Source organism: Fusarium keratoplasticum, chromosome 3 (assembly GCF_025433545.1).
Source record: "Fusarium keratoplasticum isolate Fu6.1 chromosome 3, whole genome shotgun sequence".
Classification (NCBI taxonomy): domain Eukaryota; kingdom Fungi; phylum Ascomycota; class Sordariomycetes; order Hypocreales; family Nectriaceae; genus Fusarium; species Fusarium keratoplasticum.
The window spans coordinates 791696-810471 of NC_070531.1; the positions used below are offsets into that span (position 1 = coordinate 791696).

An 18776-nucleotide genomic window follows, 5' to 3' on the forward strand; every position below is an offset into this window, starting at 1 on the left:
TGCTTGGCTGTCTTCTGTTACCTCGTCACAACCCGCGAATCCATCTCGACGCATCGATACTTGCCCTCTTTCGACCTTCTCGTTATTCTATCGGTTTTAACACATGAGGATGTTGGACTCTGCACGTGGGAGTCTGGAGCTGGAAAGCTGGACACTGGCAATCGTGACTCTGTACATATGTTGATGTAAATATCCTGCAACACATTCACGACTACCCCTCATATTGTTATCGCAATGGAATTAAGATTATTAAACATCTCTACATATTATTGAGACGCTTACTGTCGTGTATGACGTCTTTTATTTAAGCGTGACAGTTTCAATAGCCGTGGCCGACTTGGCTATAACCTCACCATCCATTATGCCCTGGACGTATGCATCCCCGATGTACTCAAAATCCAAACCCTGCTCACTGCTTCTCCGTATGACATGTGGCACTTTCCCGCATAACAATGCCCAAACCTCATCGCCAATCTTTGTATCTGGAGGCCCAATGCCAAAGTACCCAGATTCGGTGATGAAGAAGGCCTGGCTCCTCGCCATATCCCGCACACTCGCGGCAATGTTAGGGTCCCAGCCACCCCGGGCATAATTCTGAACCCTTGCGACATCTTCTTGCGACGCACGATGGTTTGGTTCAGAGCCGTGGTAAACAAGGTCTCCAATCAAGACACGACAGACGGCTTCAAGACATGTCATGGCCTTGTCGCCTATATATGGCTCGTCTATCGATCGATCGCCTAGCCATTCGTAGAATATCGAGGACCACAAGCTGATTGTCTGTAGGGTGTGCTCGTCGTATTCCCCACTGCTGAGTTGTCGGTAGTCAAGAAGGTAATTGACAGATCCCAGGACCGCAATCTTGTCCACCTGCGTACCCTGAAGAACCAGCCCAGTGCCATCGGGCGTTATTTCAGGCTCAACGTACTTTCCACCTGCGCATTTGAAGTAATTATATCTCCAACAATGGCCAAAGTAATCCGTTGTCCTTTGTGACGGGTCGTCGGCGAAAGTCCAGTCAACGACCCAGGATGGCAGCCCAGGAGTCATGCGAGGTTCGCCGCGGCGGCCACACACTGGAAGCAAACCTTGGTGATGGCGGATGAGGTCCAAAGTGACTCGAGTATACAACTCAGTCTCGGAAATGGTATAGTCGCAGAAAGGCACGCTCTTAAAAGGCTTGTCGGGAAGCAACCCCATCAAGGCATAGATCTTGTCCAACGGGTTCGTCGCATCGCGAGAACGCCAGCGGTACAGTGGTCCCAATATCGGTGCCGGATCGTTGATCTGAAGGTTCATAATTGGGATACAAAACTCGTTGGATAGTGGGCCAAGAGCAAAGCATTGTTCAAATCGTTGGCCCACGCCCGAGTCGATCCTTACCAGGCCAACAGCGACCCTCTTCAAGATGTCAAAGGATAGAGTGTGGCCTCCCCACATGAGGTCGGATTCTCTCGGTAACTTTGCTTCTTGGATTGTCCAGATGCGTTGCCACCATTTGACGCCCTGCCATTTTGCCCATTGAGAGCCCATAACTGCAAGGATGACTTCGCCGAGATCCCGGGGTTGCATCCCCTCGGCCGACGACCCGGCGTTGGCCAAATCGGTAATCAATTCCGTCAAGCACTGGAAAACGAGGGCTACATGTCTCTCTGGGAAACCTGCCTGCTCTTCTGTAGGAAGCTCGCCGAGCCAGATCAGGCCGCGCGATGCTTTTCTGTAGATATCACGCATGACGCTGACTTGGAGAGACTTTTCGACGTCGTTGGTCTGGTCGATGCATAATTGATCAATCCACACTGTCCGGGGCCTGTCGCGCAAACGTAGCCGCGAGAGTGCAAGGTAAAGACTTTCGGTAATGACTCTTGGCGATCCATCGCAGGTGATTTGGCGAGTATTTGACTGGTCGCCCCAAACGTATGAAAGCGTCTCGTAACTCGGGTCGCTCTTTAAGGGCACTGTCCTAACGTCGCATACAATCTCATCATCGGGCTTCCCCGGAAGAAGCCGTAGGAGAGCGATGTTGACATTTGAGAGGTCTGGAAGATGTTAGCTCCATGGACGAGCAGAGCATGCGAGTCACGTACCTAAAATGTGAGAACCCATGACCAGTGGTTTTGTGGTTGAGCGACTGTACAATTACGCGTATTCGTCTAAGTGGCGATAATTTTGAAGATGCGAGAACGAAAGAAAGCGAGGGCTCATCTTGGGCACGACATCTTCTTTATGAGACTGAATGCAAACGCCAAACCAGTCTATTGTTGCCGCCGACGTGATTGCGCCCGCGCTTTCACGCACCGCTGTTCGCTAGCTCGCCAAGTTGGCTGTGTTAGTGGTGTTCTCACAGACGTGTTTCTAATTTTCCCCGCGGCTGAGATTCCTTTAGTACTTTGGTCCAAGGCTGAGTTGCTGCGGCCTCCGACTAATGATTCATAGCGTGTTGGGGGCCAAAGGCAGTGAAATAACTGCAAATGCACTAGGTCACTATCGATATGGTCAGTAGATATGCTAAGATATCACGTCCTCTGCTGTATGAATGGTGAGATGCATCCTAATCCACCCTAGACTCTCGCATCCCACTCTCGCGCCGATTGTAGGGCTAAGCGCAAAAGACCCGACTGGGTTGGATTGCATACAATTGTCACACGCAACCAAAACACTCAATGCCTTGCATCAAACCTGGCGAGAACGGATCTCAGTCAAGCTGTTTCGGCTCAACCAACCCCTTGACCCGCAAGCATTTCCAGAATGGATCATTCAGGTTTCTTCTACGCAGCTCCATAGTATTATTAAGCATTGTCTATTCTGGATGTTATCCCACCGGCCTCAAACAGCGTGCAACGAAACACAGCAAACCACTGGCTCGTCGCCGAGTTTTCATGCGAAATAATGGAGAATATGACGCAGAAACCCGCTCACACCGCCTTCTTCCCCTTAATGCATGACTCGGCACTCGGCAATCAACCAGCCGGCCCTCATCAGAGGGCTCGCCCTATAGAAGGGCTGCTCCCCCGACGGCCCGACGCCTTTCATTGAGGTACACCGACGACCCAGATCCATCTACACCCCGCACTATCACCAACAGAGTCAACAATCCTTCACCATGGTTTTCGCCAAGATCTACACATACCCTGGAAACTACCGGGTCCAGCGCGTAAGTAAACCGACACTATAGTAGCATCAACCGCTAACACCGCACCCAGGTCAAGGTCGCTGCCGAGCTCAATGGCCTCGAGGTCGTCGATGCTGAGGGCTTCAAGATGGGCGTGACCAACAGGGAGCCCGAGTTCCTCGCCAAGTTCCCCCAGGGCAAGGTCCCCGCCCTCGAGACTCCTGACGGCTTCTGCCTCGCCGAGAACATCGCCATCTGCCGGTTCATCGCTGACAGCGGCCCCGCTGCCGACCAGCTCAACGGCGCCGACGTCCGCACCAAGGCCCAGATCAACGAGTGGGTTGCCTTTTGCGAGGCCCACATCGCTGTCCCCATGAACTTTGTCGCTGGCGTCACTGTTTACAAGTATATTCCTCAAGAGGAGGGTACTTTCAACATGATGGTCGCTCAGTTTGAGAAGGGAGTCCAGCGGGTGGAGGCTGCTCTTGCCGGCGGCAAGGAGTACCTGGTCGGTGAGCAGGTCACCCTCGCCGATATCATGGTTTTCGGCGCTCTCTCTTTTTCTCTCAGCTTCCTGTTTGACGAGGAGAAGCGAAGCAAGGTGCCCGGGACTGTCCGATACCTCAAGGCGCTGTCTGAGCAACCTGCTTTTAAGAACGCCTTTGGGGAGCTGAAGATTTGAGACTCGGGTTAAGCTATGAAGGCCATTATTATCGATGTAGCGGCCCCTACTCTCATAAAAAGGGGGTCACAATAAAAAAGCGTTGTTTGACATTCTACCTGTATCGATCCTTCTATTGTGCAGTATCGTGAAGTGAAGGCGCGTGAAGTCTAGGATTCATCACCCCTAGCCTTGGTGTGATCATGGAAATCACTAGTTTTACTATATCGAGCACAGGAGAGGCAGTGTACGCAGGAAAGCCTGTTAGCTGATCTTGCTGAATCTATATAAGCTCATCATGGCCACGATGTAATGAACGACAATAAATGTTAATCCCGAGAGTCCTCCTTTCTCATTCAAAGATCCCATCAAATAATCAAGCCCGCGGCCGCAGACGATGGTAAACGAGGAATATCCCGATATTTTCCTACACTTGCTACACCTGCAGCTTCCTCATCAGAGAACACAGGGTTCCTAGCTCTGTGTTGAAATGAGCGCCAGCTTAAGAAATCAGCTCACACTTTGTCTTGTCCTCGCCACAGATATACTATACATTGTCAGAAAATATGCTATAAAACCCAAATCCAACGTAGAACCTTACCGAAAAGATGGACTCGGGGCAGCTATAAAGGTGGCATGGCCCTGTGATGCACTCCGGACACTCAATCTCTATCTGGAGAGCGGCATCGGCGCACAAGGTCTCCTCGCAGGCGTTGACAGCAGCGGCAGTGAGGGTAAAGAGAATGGTGTTAATGAGCTTCATTGTGGATTTATAGGGAGGCAAAGACGTAGAATAGGAATGTTTGAGAAGGAGCTTGTGAGGTGTGTTTGTGCAAATAAGATGAGATTAGCGAGCGGGAATCAAGCTGTTAAATAGATTGCCCGTGAGCTAGACAGCCAGAATCGTCAGTTTTTTAGTCTGAGACCAGTCACCAGAAATCACCTGCCAAAATTGACCAAACCAATGCCCCCACTGCCCCGGCTGATGTTGATCAAAACTCTCCATGTAAGCTTACCGCTCTCAAACAGACATGCATCTCCATAGTCCACTGCAGCGCGGCAACTGACCTGTCTCAGCCCATGCCTGCTCGTCCTTGAGGCCCCGTAGATCCTTGGCGATGGCAAGGCTTAAAGCCGACTCCCCCATTCTGCTAAAAAGGTGGGCGAGACTAATGGTGTGAAGACGTGTTATTATCATGCAAAGCCATTTCAGGAATGCTGATACTACCATCTCATTTCATAATTTCATAGATAACATCCCTTCTTACATTTAGGTGGCAATTCACTCAGCCATTTGGCAGATAGTGAGTATCCTTTATTCCCCTTCCGTCGCATTACGTGGACCACACTTGGCTGTCCTGCCCTGTGAATGATCAACATCTGTTCTAGCAACAGAGTGGATTCCACAGATCATAATTGGATACAATTCCCCAAAGATGACCTCGAGCACTCATGTAAGATGACGATGAGGTGTCTCGTCACGGTAAGAAAAGAGCATTTCACAGTGATGTGGTCCCCGATCCAACCTCTGACGCCCGTCAGTGGCCACTACCACTGTTCCATAGAAGAAAACAAGTGAGACAACAACGTCATGTTGGGGTAGCACAACATCCTTTTGTATCTCATGTTCGAGCTTGGCCCGAGACACTGCAAGCCATAAGCTGACGACCTTCCTCATTCTTCTCTACCAGCCGCTTAGGAATGAGACAGGACGCATCCTGCGATTGCAACGTGACACCCTGTGATCAAAATTTGAAGTATCATTGCGTTGCGTATCATAGGTTGATAAATGGCCTACTTCAGTGTGACAGTGGTATGCTCAGGACCAAAATCCATAAAGTCTTTGCCCTCCACCGCCAGCCTGCTCACTGTAATCACCGTCTGTCGTTCATAGACTTTTGGCCCTTCGTCTTCATGGAGAATCACCAGAAATACCTGCTGATTTTGGAGACCATTCCTTAATGTTTCCTTCTTCACCCTTGCTGCGACCAAACATCTGTACCTCCCCGACGAAATGGTGTTGTTGTGCTTAAAGTTTCGCTCCGTGATACATCCAACTGCCGTGTCACTCCCAGGTACGACAAGCTCACTAAAAGGCTCGGTTCGAATGTCAAGCGTCGCCACCCAGCCCTCAAGAGTGACCTCTTTGCCATTGATTCCAATCATTCGTGGGACCAGGTCGACTTGGGCAGTCTCCTTCGCGATTAGACCAACCGGATAATGCACGCCTCCGCCCCAGCCCGCCCAACTCCAGCTTGGGAAAGAGGCTCGCCGCTTCGGCTTGACGGTGAAATCGTGTATCCAGGCAAGTGACTGGGGGAATTGCTTCAGTGGCATTCCCCACTCAAAGCCCTTTGGGTAAGCTGCCAAGCCGAACCGCGTAAGGGCGCCTTGGAAAGCATTGAGAGAGTCGTCATCGTTGGTCATATATCTGGGTGTGTAACTGGAAAGGATTGACTCAAAGATGGAATCGGCCCTGTCGAGAAAATCTTTGTTGTCGGCCTGCGTATATCGTTAGCTTCACCATCTTGAACCCCCTTGTCTTCACTTGCCTCAACAAATCCGGCCTTGACCTTACCGCCTGATATGTGCGTCCATGTAAGATCAGGCACCGAATCACATGCTTCAGAGTGATAGCTGCAGCCAAGTGTCTCATTGCATTGCAATTGATACTGAGTCTCGGTGAGAAACAGCTTTCGGGTGGAGAGTGCATCTTCCTGCCAAGTCCAGGCGCGACTCTGCCAAGCAGAGTTCTTTACCTCCGCCATAATTTGAGGTGGAACAGTCAAAATAGTTTCTCCGTCGATGACTTCCTCTGTAGAAGGCACACGAGGACGCGATACACCGGGAATGCCATAGTCGGATCGTGGCCCGGCCACTGCAAAAATGGTAATGGTTGCGCAGTAGTAGATAAGATGCATCAGCCCGAGTTGTTTGGCCTTTTCAGCTGCTTGTTCCGGTGTTGGGTTCAAGCTCTGGTCGATGCATAGGGCGTCAACCTGCAACGGTTAGCGTGCAAATGGACGAGAATCTGGAATCTCATACCCATAGGTACTGTTTCCCCAAGCCCTTTGTCAAAGTGATGGCATCTTCAATCGTTTGAGGCAGAGTTCCTGCTTCCAAGGCGCCATCTTGAGGGTGAACACCGCCCCAAACATAGCTGAGGGCTAGGTAGTCACACTGATCAGGACAGTTAACAACCTTTCGAGTTGAGACATCGATCATGCGGGTAGCGAGCAGGCCTTTGTCGAATTTGGCCTGGCATGCTTCAGGATGATGATTTTGGCAGTGTTCCAAGCCCTTTCGAATATGATCAAAGTCAACCATCCCGTTGATCTTCCTCGCAGTATAAGTCTCTTCAGCCGGTGTTTGTTGGGTGGGCGCCAGAGCGATGGCTTCCCCAGTCATCATTGCTGTTCTGAGATTTTGGCCACTGGTGAAAAAGCTGCGTCCGGAAGGTCCCTCAACTTCCGGAGACAAGAGCCCCAGCCACACGGCAAACTTCTCTCTCCTACTCTCCGGAACAGTCTCCCAGTGGTCCTGCCGAATATACCACCGAAATGGCGTCAGGCTTAAAACGTCCATATCATGATCCGGCGGTGGCCGAGGAATCAGACGATAGATGAGCCGACACAGCGGACAGGTAGGAGTGACGACAAAAGCGGAGAGAAGACCCAAACGCAGCCTGTACTTTTCTTGAATCTCGAAGTACCCGCTATACTTTTCTCCCTGAAGGTCAGCTCGTTGACTCTGGTCCAAGGGCCTCGCTTCATTGAAGGCTCTCAGAATGTCAAAGTCGGAGCAGCGTTTGCAGAGCGTGTTAGGGCTTTGCCGGAGTTTCTGTAAAAGATCTTCATCTTTTCTAGTCCATGGGAGAGTCTTTTCCAGAGGACTAGTGGCCATGCTCGCGGTCGATTGCTCGTTCTTAAGTGAGGGACATGGCTGATCCTTTGGCTCTAAACAGCGACAAAAGATGCAAAGTCTGGAGTTTGAGAGGTCCATTCTTACCTGGCAGAGTCAATAACCCGTGTTCAATACGATTATTGAATCACACTTACTAATTTCCTTAATGATTGAAGTAGCCTGTGTAGTGTATAGGCTCGTCTTGGAGTCAACTTGACATAACTTCACCGAATGCAAGATAATGTCAAGTCTAACATGCGACCGTACGAGTCTGACAGCAATCAGAGAGCATTTACCCCGCAATCCTTCCAAGAAAGCTAACAGCGGAGCGGCTGTGTTTCATATCTAATTGGGCAGTTTGAGGCTGGGCAGCTGACGATGGATCCCTGTGAGACTTGTAGATAAGATGGGATGGCCAATTTATGCGAAAAGTCATAGTGCATTAAACGACGCAAGAATCGACATCTCTGGCCCGAGACAGTCTTCCCTTACAATCCCATCACTAGCTACCATGAGCTCACGCAGAAGGTCACGCCGCCGCATGGGCTGCCCCAACTGTGGGGATTTCGACTGGGATCAGCTTCAGAGCAACCCCTTCGACGTCTTCTTCAGTTACCCCGACAAAATAGCGCATACAGCTTCAGAAGGCTGCGCTACATGTGGCATCCTGCTAAGGTCATTGCAGCATTGCTATCCTTACGTGTTTGACAAGCCTGAAGAGTATAGGCTCGCATTTCATGGTTTCGAAGGGCCGATGCGCTGGGATTTGTTTCATCCTGGTGAAGACATTCGAGCTGTTTCCAGAACAAACAGGTTCATTGAACTATTCTCTCGTCGAGGTAACCCATATTATACTATATGCCGAGAATGAGAAGTTGACTCGCCTCGCAGACGATTATTGTCCCTGGGATGAAGTTGGGGCTGCCGATCACTTCAATTTCGACCTCGAAAATGCCATCCAGCAAGCCCATATATGGCTAGAAAGCTGTCGCAACAGCCATCCAAAATGTGCTGTTCAATACTCTGGAACTCTTCCTTCGCGAGTCGTTCGAATTATACCTCAGAGTAACCCTGCCGACCCTCTCAATCACCCAAAAGTAAAGCTCCATGAGACGACCCAAGGAGAAACAGGGCAATACATCACCCTAAGTCACTGCTGGGGCAAGAATCCCATCATCACAACAAAGACAACGAATATTGATCAGTATAAGAACGAAATTCCATGGGGTGAACTATCCAAGACATTCCAGGAGGCCATCATATTTGCAGGTCTGATGGGTGTTGAGAGCATTTGGATTGATTCCTTGTGCATCATTCAGAACAGTGCTGAAGATTGGTCCGCAGAAGCTGTCAAGATGGCTTCATACTATTGCAACAGCGAGTTTACCATTGCCGCGACAGCCTCGACTGACGGAGCTGGGGGTCTATATCACCCAACTCCCCTCGTCGAAACTGCTATCGAAATTGAGGGATTTGACCCCAAAACTCAGAGCGAGTTTCGTGTGGGAGTACGGAGACCCCTAGCTCATCTTCACGACGCTTTGGAGGATCGCACCAAAATCGTGGACCGATTTCCACTCTTATCCAGAGGCTGGGTGTATCAGGAACGGGTCTTATCACGACGATTCCTCCACTTCGGACCAAGAGAAGTTCACTGGGAATGCCACGAGGAAGTTAATTGCCAATGCGGCGGTGGTAAAGCTGCTCTCGAGATGAATCCCTCCGGAGCTGAGACCTCAAACCAGGCTCTCGCCATCACCGAAGGAAAACTCGCAGTCGACAAAATCATGTTTCTCTGGCTTGAGCAGATCGAGAACCTCACCAGTCTGAACTTCACTCATATTAGTGATCAACTTCCAGCTCTCTCTGGAATTGCAACTTTGATGAGACAGTCTCAGCAACCTGGGAGATATCTTGCTGGTCTCTGGGAAGAAGGGTTGCTCTTTTGGCTCTGCTGGGCGACTCAAAAATCTGGGCAGCCAAGGACATTGAAAGACACACCTTCATGGTCTTGGGCGTCTATTCAGGGTCACATATCCTTTTCCTTCATCGAAGCGTACTTTATGAAAGGTCCTTGGGGTCAGGCTGGCCACGACAACATGCTACTTGTGAACGCAGCTCAAGTCAGCATGAAGCAATGCGTTCCTAGCAATCCTTCGCTTTCAGGCAAGCTCGAAGAGGCAGTGCTGAAGGTCGATGGACTAGTTGCTCCTGTTACTCTGAATTGCAGGCAGGATCAAGGTTCTGGCGAGGAGGTTTTCGGTTTCTGTCTCAAGTACCAAAACGCTGCATCTTCTGGTGACTCAGCACCAGATATTTGCTATCCTTTTCAGTGGGACATCACCAAAAGGGACTACTTGACTTGTCTCGACGGTAAACCTGCTCTGCTATTACACTTCCTCAGCTATGAGAAGCTAGAAGCAGCTTATGAAGGCCCAGATTGGATGCGCTCATTCCTGATAGTCAGACCCGTGGATGAGATGGAAGCGAGGTATGAGCGAGTGGGCATTCTCTGCACAGACGTGACAGGAGGGTTTCTACCAAGTAAGGCCTGGATTGCCTTGGGGGAAAAGCAAAAATCAGGACATGCAGCAGTTCGCGATGAGTTTTTGCAATACTTCAGAACACTGTCTAATCATCGGACACTGGACATCATTTAAGGTGTGCCAATTGAGGAGCAGGGGTGGCGTTTTCAATACTGTCCCAGATTCAACTTGATTAAAACACACTTTATTGTTCAATGTACAGCGCAACACATGGCTAGCATGGTCGTACCGCTGACTAGCAGAGATACCAGGCAGCTAAGAGACTTGCATCCAGACCTGACCTAGTGAACACGACTAAAACGTTCTGAAGTCGAGCTCACTCTCATGCTCCTTACCCAGCACCTCGTCATCACTGGTCAAACCAGCAGGCTTGTTCTCCGTAGGTCCATACTGGAGCTTATAATCGGCGTACTTGGGCGGCAGGTCCTTCTTGGTCTTTGACTTGCCAACATACTTGCCCGTTCCCCTGAGGACTGAGATGACAGTGTCGGGGAAATCGCTGGCCGGTTTCTCAGGTCCACCGCCAATCGGCACAAATCGCCAGTGCAAGTGGTTCTTGAGATACTCAATAACATAACGTCCTCTCACACTCTTGAGATGCTTGAAGTTCTTGTTGAGGGCCTGCGTGATCAAGGGAATGGTGAGAGTCACCTGGCCCCTTGAGAGCACTTTGTTATCCCTCTGCGAACCGCAATTGGCACAGCCTCCGGGCTTGATGGTAGACGAGGGAGTCATACCAGCCAGGCAGTACACACTACCGATCAAGTTTTCGGCGTCGCGGAATGTGCTCTCTCGATCGTTATCTCGACCGCCAAGCCAGAACTCAATGACGTACGAAGAGCCTTTGAGAGCGTAGCGGTCGTAGATGACGTTGATAATGTAATCGTTCCATGTGTGGAACTCGGTATTGTGAGGCCCGAAAAACTCTTCATTCGTGATCTCCTCATCTTCGTAGAGCTTCCTGTAGTACTCGCCCGTGCTGGTGTAGGTGCTGTTGATCTTGGCCAACAACTCAGCCTTGTAGACCTCCTCGTTGAGGGCCCCGTTCTCGTCAAGGGAAATTGGGGCCGGAGTCAGGATGTCGTACGTATAGCCGAGCTTTGTCCAGTCACGAACTCCCTCGGACGTCCAGAACCCTTTATCGGGCTCTTGATCGGGCTTGTCGGTCTCGACATTGTGGAAGGGAAGAAGAGGAGAGCAGGGTGTAGGGTCCGGGAGATTCGTCCTCGGCTTCCCGGTCTCGTCCTTCTCGTCTGGAGGTGGTGGCTCCTTTGTGTCCCACCACTTGTTCCAGTTCAAAGCTTGCCACATGGACAGTAGTCGGTCGATGTTGCTATAACCAGGTCAGAAGAGGCGATACATGTTGATTTGATGACCTACCAATGATGGAGCCAGAAGATGGGGTCAAATGCGGCAACTGGCACGTCCGACATGTGGCCAAGACCATACTCAGTGAGATCACCACCGCCGGTCACATTCTTCAACAGTCAGTATCACAAACAAGAGTCACACATTGGATAATCAGCGCGATACTTACATGAACATTGTTGTGGATGTACTCCAGGGACAGATACCCAGTCGTGAACTTCTGAGCACTCTCGGCCCACCACTTGGTGCTAGAAAAGCTTCCCCAAGTGTCATTGTACTCGGATGAGAACAGACGGTTGATGGAGTCGGCCAAAGTTCCAGGGGGCTTGGCCTCGAACTTAGGATCTCTGTCGGGGTCCTCCTTCCTGTAAGGATTGTACCAGTTGGTCGTATCCGACATGGCGTTGAGGGTGAGGTTTGCCGTGTTGAAGTTGTTGACTCCAGTGAGGCCTCTGTAGCCTCCCTTTTCGTCGCTGAAAACTCCGTAGCGGCTTGTGCCACTACACTCGTCCCACTACATTACCTGTTCAGTAATGCTATCAAGCAAGAATTGACTAGGAAAACTTACAGGCAACGAGGGGCTCCCTTTTTCAGTGGCATTTTTATGGATATCCCACTTCTTCTTACCCGGCGGCATGTTTCCAAATGGAAGAGGATCCCCCTTGGCATCCTTCTCAGGGTTGACGAAGTTTACCAAAGGGTTTGGGCATGCCGTGTCCCCGGTAGGAGGGTAGATTGGGACGTGATCCAGGATGCAAGCATACGGAAGACTGAACGAGTTCTCGTAGCCTTCGTAGGTCTGCCTTTGGGCCCAATCCCAGTACGGGAGTCTCCAAGAGTTGGCTGCGGCCGTCCACTCTTTCTCTTGCTCTCCAACGAGCTTCCAGTCATCTTTGATGATCTTCTTCATGTTTTCCCAGATGATTTGCTGAGCCAATGATTAGCAAATGAACGGACCTTCATAATGACGATGACCAACCTCGTAGAGCAGCATGTAGGGCCTATGCCAGGTAGGGAACGCAATGGTGTTGTGATGGCAATATCCACCATACGGATTCGCGCCCCAAGGCTTCGATTTGGGAGGATTCCAGTCAGGGTCCTTTGGCGGATCAGGAGCTCCGTCCCAAGAAGTCTGGGGATAGCCATGGATACCAGCGACCTGGAAGTACGACTCCCGTTCATCCACAGGCATCTTCTTGAACTTCTCTAAGCCCAAGATGAACAACGTCCATTGCTTCCTAGTGAGAGGGTCTTCGGAGGGGAAGAGCTCGTTAATCTCACGACGGATGGGGGTGCCAGGGGCATAGGGTATGTCCTTGGTCTTGGTCTCGACATTCTTAACCGGAATGCCGGTGATGGCGTAAGTATTGTGCAACTTGGACTCGGCCATGTTGAACACAATTGGAGTTGCGAGATAGGAAAATTGCTTGAGGGTATTGGTTAAACTCGTCTTTAGAGAGGTCAGGCGACTGACTTTATACAATTCTCCATAGATACGATAGCTAGCGCGGCTCCGAGAGTCGGCATCTTCTACTAAATTGATCGTTTTGGCCTCAAAGACCAAGACCGGGATCCAAGACATTCAACACCACACCATAGCCACTCGTCAAGGCCACATCGTAACCGAGGTGGGAAACGTTGGCGATATTTGGCCCAAATGTTTCACATTTCACCAGGCTAGTGGCTCTCCAGCCAGCCACCATTGGAACTAGAGCCGCTCTAGATTCAACCCCGCTCGGAGGATGAATGCACAGTGACCAAGCTAGTAGGCTGCGCATTTTCAGCTTCTGTTTCTAGTCCTGATAGAGATGTGGTTCAGGCCCGTTCTAGAACTGGCTGACGAATGCCGCAGTCGTGTAACCGCCACCACATGGTTCTCTCAGCAGATAGTCCCGCCAGAATCTAGACGAAATACTGCACGGCCCGTCCCTTCAACCCCCGTCCCGCTGAGGCTGGTTCCAGTCGTGGCTCACCTGAGACGATAAAACCGGAAGGGTGGCTTCGGCACATGCACGCATTGGGGAAAGCTATGAAGGCCAAGGGCAATAGTTCGTCGTCACGTCACGTCTCGGCTGTCATATCACAACCCGTGTCCTTCAGTTTGTGATAATCTGATAAGCACCGAGTCCCACCACGGAATGAGACGTGTTTCTACGGATGTACGGATACATCAATTCCTAGATACGTCTAGCCTTCTGCAGCCAGGCAGGCGGGTCTCCAGTACTCCATCCGGACACGGCCGCCTCAGCACACATCTCCAAGCTCCCAAAGCAGAATCTCCTACCAGTAAGCCCAGGTCCATAATGAATGTACTTTCCAGAATTGGTCATGATGACCTTTACAGGCTTTGGAATCACCGGCTCCTCTATTGAGCACCAGCATGTATCCGTCAGGAACTGGACACCAAAGTCTTCAAGTTCCCCGACGTAGCCCGCCTGCGTGGCAAGCCCATGCTGGGCACGACCGCAAGTAACAATGACGGCCACGCCGTCGTGTTTTTTTCGCCCTCGGCAGAGATGCGCAAGCTGCTTGATCTCTTGGAATGAGAAGTGCGGGCTCCCAAAGGAGATGAGGTCGACTTCCCGGGGTTCGGATCCATTATTGAACTCTTCCCAGCATGAGTCCAGGTCCTTCCAGTCCAGGTCTATTCTTTCTCTTGGGACACCATCGGGACATACAGATTCGAAAGTAGCGGCCTCGGGGGTCTGATTGACCATGTGGAACATGGCCGCGCTCGAGGACGTCGCGAATGCGGCTGAAAACGCCTTAAAGTCATCTGTGGATGGCTTCATGTCCTCAAGCCCGGTGATGACGGGGATGCGACTGGATGCCCTGGCACCGATGGTGTAGCCTAAGATTGGCCAGAATGAGCTATCGGCGTCATCAACTGGTTGCACGTTGATCCACACAGAGGCCTGCCGATTCTCATCGAGATATACGCCGGCCTTGGGGGCACGTCCGGTCAATGCGATCAGAGCTTCCAACATGTTTGGGTTTTTCAATGTCCTTGCCCCCAGCACACTGTTAGCGTAGATGACGGCGTTGGACTCTCCCCAGGCGATAGCATCCCCCTGCTTTGGGGCACTTTCAAGCAGATAAGGGGCACATGTGAATGACACCTTGGCGCCCATGTCAAGGAAAGCCTGAGTCAGTTCTTGACAGGTAGAACCGAGCTCCGCATCGATACCAAGGGCTTTCCAGCGCCGGTGGTCAATGGTGAGAGAGTTGAGAGTTGACGGAACCCGGAACTTGCCACCCCAATCGCGAAGTTTTTGCCCAAAGGCGACGCTTCCAGGGCCGTACCAGGCCCCGTCGACATGGGCCTGGCTGACGTCCATCATCTCTCGAGCATCCATCATCTCCGCCATCCGAACGAGAATTTTCATCGAGACCATAGTCGCCTCACCGTGCTCTCCCTTGAGGATCGCCCGGTCGAAAGCGGACAACTGAAGGCCAAGACTCTGAATATCGAAACCAAGAGTGTGTTTGTGGTTATCGCTGCCTTCCAGCGGACCACTCGAAACTTGGCCTCCCTTGATGTGCACCATTTCTCCATCCCAACCCAGGAACTGTTGGAAATCATGAGGCTTTAGCGTAACCACGGGAGCCGTCTTGCCAAAAAGTTCCTCAGCAACAATAACGCCGAGCGTAATGATCTCTTCGCGTCGCTGAAAAACGAGGGCCTTGGGACCCAAACCGTTCAGGATAAGCTCCATCATGATGACGCTGCCGCCGCAAGATCCTCGTCCTCCTGGAATCGCCAAGATGGTATCCTTGAGAAGATGGCCGCTGAGGGGATGGAAGCGGTCGATGACTTGGCCCGTTTTGGGGTTGACGCCGCCCCAGAAACTCAGCTCGAGGTTCGCTGCCAAGAGCTTCCCTGAGGCGGTGCCGTCGACGTAGGGTGTCCCACGCAGGATTGTGCTGTTCTGTTCTTCTACCCCCATGACTGCTTTAATAATGATGGTACTGGGGGAAGTTTATGTCGAAGAAAGGGGTGGTGAAGAGCACTTCCCGAGCGTAAGAGAGCGAGGTGATGGCGAATGACTTGCCTTTCTCTTGAGGTCGGATAACACTTGGGGCATCGACGGTTTTTATTGTAACCCGGCGATTCATCTTTTCTTAGAAAGTCTCAGCAATCTCGATGCCACAGAATCCCGGGTAAGTAATCATTGCCGCGGCGCTCATACAACTTCGGATCGGGCTACAATACCGATGACTCCACCAACAGGCCTTGAGTAGCCACGAGGTCGGTTAGCATTACCGTAGCGGCCACCACCAGCACTCTCCATAGAACGGCTCCGAAAACTCCGGTTTCCTATTAGGTTTCGTGTGTCTAGGAATGATCTCTAGTATAGCCTGGTGGTTTAAGGAATTGCTCTGTTCCGCGGCCCCTGCCCATTATCTCTCGGATACAGAGTCCGTCGAAAAACTCCACGTCGGATGCAGAATGCGCACGTCTTCTGTTCTACTTTTGACGCACCAGTGAGGATACAATATCAGATCATAGCCAGTATCACAGTCGATGTGCTTAGCCAACTACAGCTAAAAGTCAATCCGAAGTCACCGGAATCGAATACCGCCCAAGACAACCGGAAGTGGGATATGCAGTCCTAAATGGGCAAAGTTACCCAGGGACTATGACCTGTTCAACAGCTGCACAGGGGAATGTCCAAGGTATAAGAAGGCTTTTAATGACCGTCTTTGCTCAATCTACAACAGCACCATCTCTGTGGACTCTTATTTCAAACCCCTAATACTCTTTAACTATGACTGAGCTTAAGATTGCCCGCATCGACGTCTTCCAAGTAGACCTGCCTTACTCGGGCGGTGTGTACCACCTCTCCGGTGGCCGGACTTACACGAGCTTTGACGGCACCATCGTGCGTATCACCACCCAGAACGGAATCCAGGGCTGGGGCGAGAGTACTCCTTTCGGGTCCAACTTTATTGCCTCTCACGCCTTGGGCGTTAGGGCTGGCATCGCCGAGATTGCTCCTCATTTAATCGGCCTCGACCCAAGAAATGTGGACCGTATCAACGATGCGATGGACGCTGCACTGCTTGGCAATGAAACCGCCAAAGCGGCCATCGACGTCGCCTGCTGGGACGTGTTCGGAAAGTCAGTTGGGCTCCCTGTCTGTCAGCTTCTGGGCGGCAGTACAGGTGATAAGCTGCCACTTCTGCTCTCTGTTCCTGTCGCCAACGCCGAGGACACGCGTCAGCTCGTGGCCGACGTACGCGCACAGGGATACAAGGGATTCTCTGTCAAGATTGGGCAAGACCCTGAGTCAGACGCTGAGAGAATCAAGGCAGCTCTAGCCGATAAGAAACGGGGTGAATACTTCACCATCGACGCCAACAGTGGATTAACCGTCGAGACTGCCTTGAGGACCCTACGACTGCTGCCAGAGGCACTGGACTTTGTCTTGGAGGCCCCTTGCGCCACTTGGAGGGAGACCATGTCTCTTCGCCGTCGGACCAGCATTCCATTTCTCATTGACGAGCTCTTGTTGAACGAGGCGGCGGCTTCACAGATTGTTGCCTCTGACGCGGGAGAAGCAATCAATCTCAAGGTCTCCAAGGTCGGCGGACTCACCCGATGTCGCCGAATTCGCGACATCTGTCTGGCCTCGGGTATCACGATTTCCGTCCAGGAGACGTGTGGTTCGGACATCTCGTTCGCAGCCATCATCCATCTATCGCAGACCATCCCTAGCCGCATGCTCAGACCTATCCTTCACAGCAGCCAGATGGTTATACCCAAGACGGCCGATTGCGCTTTCGAGATTCATGACGGGTTTGTCGAGGCGCCGAACACGCCGGGGCTTGGGGTGACTCCTCGGTTGGATGTGCTTGGGGAACCAGTTGCGACCTACCAGTAGATGTATCTTAAGACAAGGCTTCTTTACTCTAGGTTGACCAAATACTTGATGTTTTCCTTGACGCTGTTCCGTCGTCATTGTGGGTGCCAGGCAAGATGCTGATGGTTTCTTTGGAGATGCCCCGAGAGTGAACCCGTAGACCCAGGCGAAACGCACCCCTCGTGACGTTTGGCTCGAGATGCCGATAAAATATGGCAATAGAGCTATATCGCTCTATTGAATTCCTTGCCAAAGCTGCACAGCATCCGCAAATATTGTACTAAGAAGTCGCTCGCCCCGGTGGAAACGACCGAAGGTTGCGCCGTTTTCCGATAGACGTCATCGCCCTTACCAACGTACCCTCTTGTGGCACGTATAACTATGGGGGTTGAAACCTGCAAGTTTCAGGCTTTCTAGTGGGAGATTCAAATATCTCTGAGTATTCACTTTTCATCATGACTCGTCTCCTTCGTGCCCTTGCCGCTGGACTCTCCTTTCTCGCATGCAACACGGAAGGAAGCGTCACCATTTTCGTTCCACATCACACTCCTCTTGATGCCAGTGACCCAATTCCCAAGGACTTCCAGTCTTTATCCATCGAATTGGCGCACTAGCCGGGTTTTGCTGGCCTTGGTCTCAAAGGCAATCGGCAAAGAGAAAAAGATCTCAATTCTCCCATTAGACTTGAAGGAGGACTTGCATAGTGCATATGCGGTCTACGCTAATGGGGCCTTGAAACGCATTGTCGCCATCAACTTCGGAGAGGTTCTGAGCAGCGCGACACATCGTCCAGATGATAGATCGTACACGTTTCGTCCCGCAAAGTCACTCCGAGAAGCTACGGTAGAGAGGCTTGAAGGACCAGGGAGTGATGCCTCAAAGGACATCACCTTTGGGGGTACCACGTTTGCCTATGAAGTTTCCTTGGGAAGCCTGTAAAGGTATGTATTATCAAACGAGGCACATGACGAAGTCCCTGTCAAGCAGGGGTTATTGAAGATCAGCGTGCCCGCTTCATCAGCAGTTCTACTCAGCTTATCCCACTAGGACTGGTATTATTAGGTATGAAGAAAAAGAAGTTTTGTCCGTAACGACCTACTTCATAGAGTTTCGAGTATCACAGCCCACATCTTGGACGCATTGCAGGAAAATTCCCATCAGGACAACTTCATATACGCGCGAGCCCATCGTTCAAAGATGAATTAAAAAAGAATTGGTTATTTATCTCGTAATATATTTTTAACCCATCAAGTGCCGCAAAATCTCTTGAAGTTCATGTCTCTCTTCATCGGCTTCATGCACCAGGGCTGGGCCCGCCATTA

At 51.2% G+C, this 18776-nt stretch overlaps 7 protein-coding genes across 7 annotated transcripts; 3 read left to right on the forward strand and 4 right to left on the reverse strand.

Moving 5' to 3' along the window:
- Nucleotides 1-300: 300 nt before the first annotated feature.
- NCS57_00363700 (HET domain-containing protein) lies at nt 301-2106 on the reverse strand (the record flags this gene model as incomplete). The annotated part of the gene is made up of 2 exons (XM_053053622.1): nt 301-2039; nt 2088-2106. 2 exons carry the CDS (start codon nt 2104-2106, stop codon nt 301-303), a joined length of 1758 nt encoding a protein of 585 aa, XP_052915782.1.
- Nucleotides 2107-3103: 997 nt separating this feature from the next.
- On the forward strand, nt 3104-3794 carry NCS57_00363800 (uncharacterized protein; the record flags this gene model as incomplete). The annotated part of the gene is made up of 2 exons (XM_053053623.1): nt 3104-3154; nt 3204-3794. 2 exons carry the CDS (start codon nt 3104-3106, stop codon nt 3792-3794), a joined length of 642 nt encoding a protein of 213 aa, XP_052915783.1.
- A 1773-nt stretch (nt 3795-5567) lies between these two features.
- NCS57_00363900 (HET domain-containing protein) lies at nt 5568-7676 on the reverse strand (the record flags this gene model as incomplete). Its single annotated transcript, XM_053053624.1, has 3 exons — nt 5568-6275; nt 6326-6772; nt 6819-7676. The coding sequence occupies 3 exons, from the start codon at nt 7674-7676 to the stop codon at nt 5568-5570; spliced, it is 2013 nt and encodes a 670-aa protein (XP_052915784.1).
- Nucleotides 7677-8187: 511 nt separating this feature from the next.
- NCS57_00364000 (HET domain-containing protein) lies at nt 8188-10336 on the forward strand (the record flags this gene model as incomplete). Its single annotated transcript, XM_053053625.1, has 2 exons — nt 8188-8515; nt 8568-10336. 2 exons carry the CDS (start codon nt 8188-8190, stop codon nt 10334-10336), a joined length of 2097 nt encoding a protein of 698 aa, XP_052915785.1.
- Nucleotides 10337-10516: 180 nt separating this feature from the next.
- NCS57_00364100 (Tyrosinase) lies at nt 10517-12980 on the reverse strand (the record flags this gene model as incomplete). The annotated part of the gene is made up of 5 exons (XM_053053626.1): nt 10517-11555; nt 11603-11700; nt 11760-12104; nt 12159-12518; nt 12570-12980. The coding sequence occupies 5 exons, from the start codon at nt 12978-12980 to the stop codon at nt 10517-10519; spliced, it is 2253 nt and encodes a 750-aa protein (XP_052915786.1).
- A 787-nt stretch (nt 12981-13767) lies between these two features.
- On the reverse strand, nt 13768-15537 carry NCS57_00364200 (uncharacterized protein; the record flags this gene model as incomplete). Its single annotated transcript, XM_053053627.1, has 1 exon — nt 13768-15537. The coding sequence occupies one exon, from the start codon at nt 15535-15537 to the stop codon at nt 13768-13770; it is 1770 nt and encodes a 589-aa protein (XP_052915787.1).
- An 822-nt stretch (nt 15538-16359) lies between these two features.
- On the forward strand, nt 16360-17475 carry NCS57_00364300 (MR-MLE domain-containing protein; the record flags this gene model as incomplete). The annotated part of the gene is made up of 1 exon (XM_053053628.1): nt 16360-17475. One exon carries the CDS (start codon nt 16360-16362, stop codon nt 17473-17475), a length of 1116 nt encoding a protein of 371 aa, XP_052915788.1.
- Between the last annotated feature and the right edge of the window lie 1301 nt (nt 17476-18776).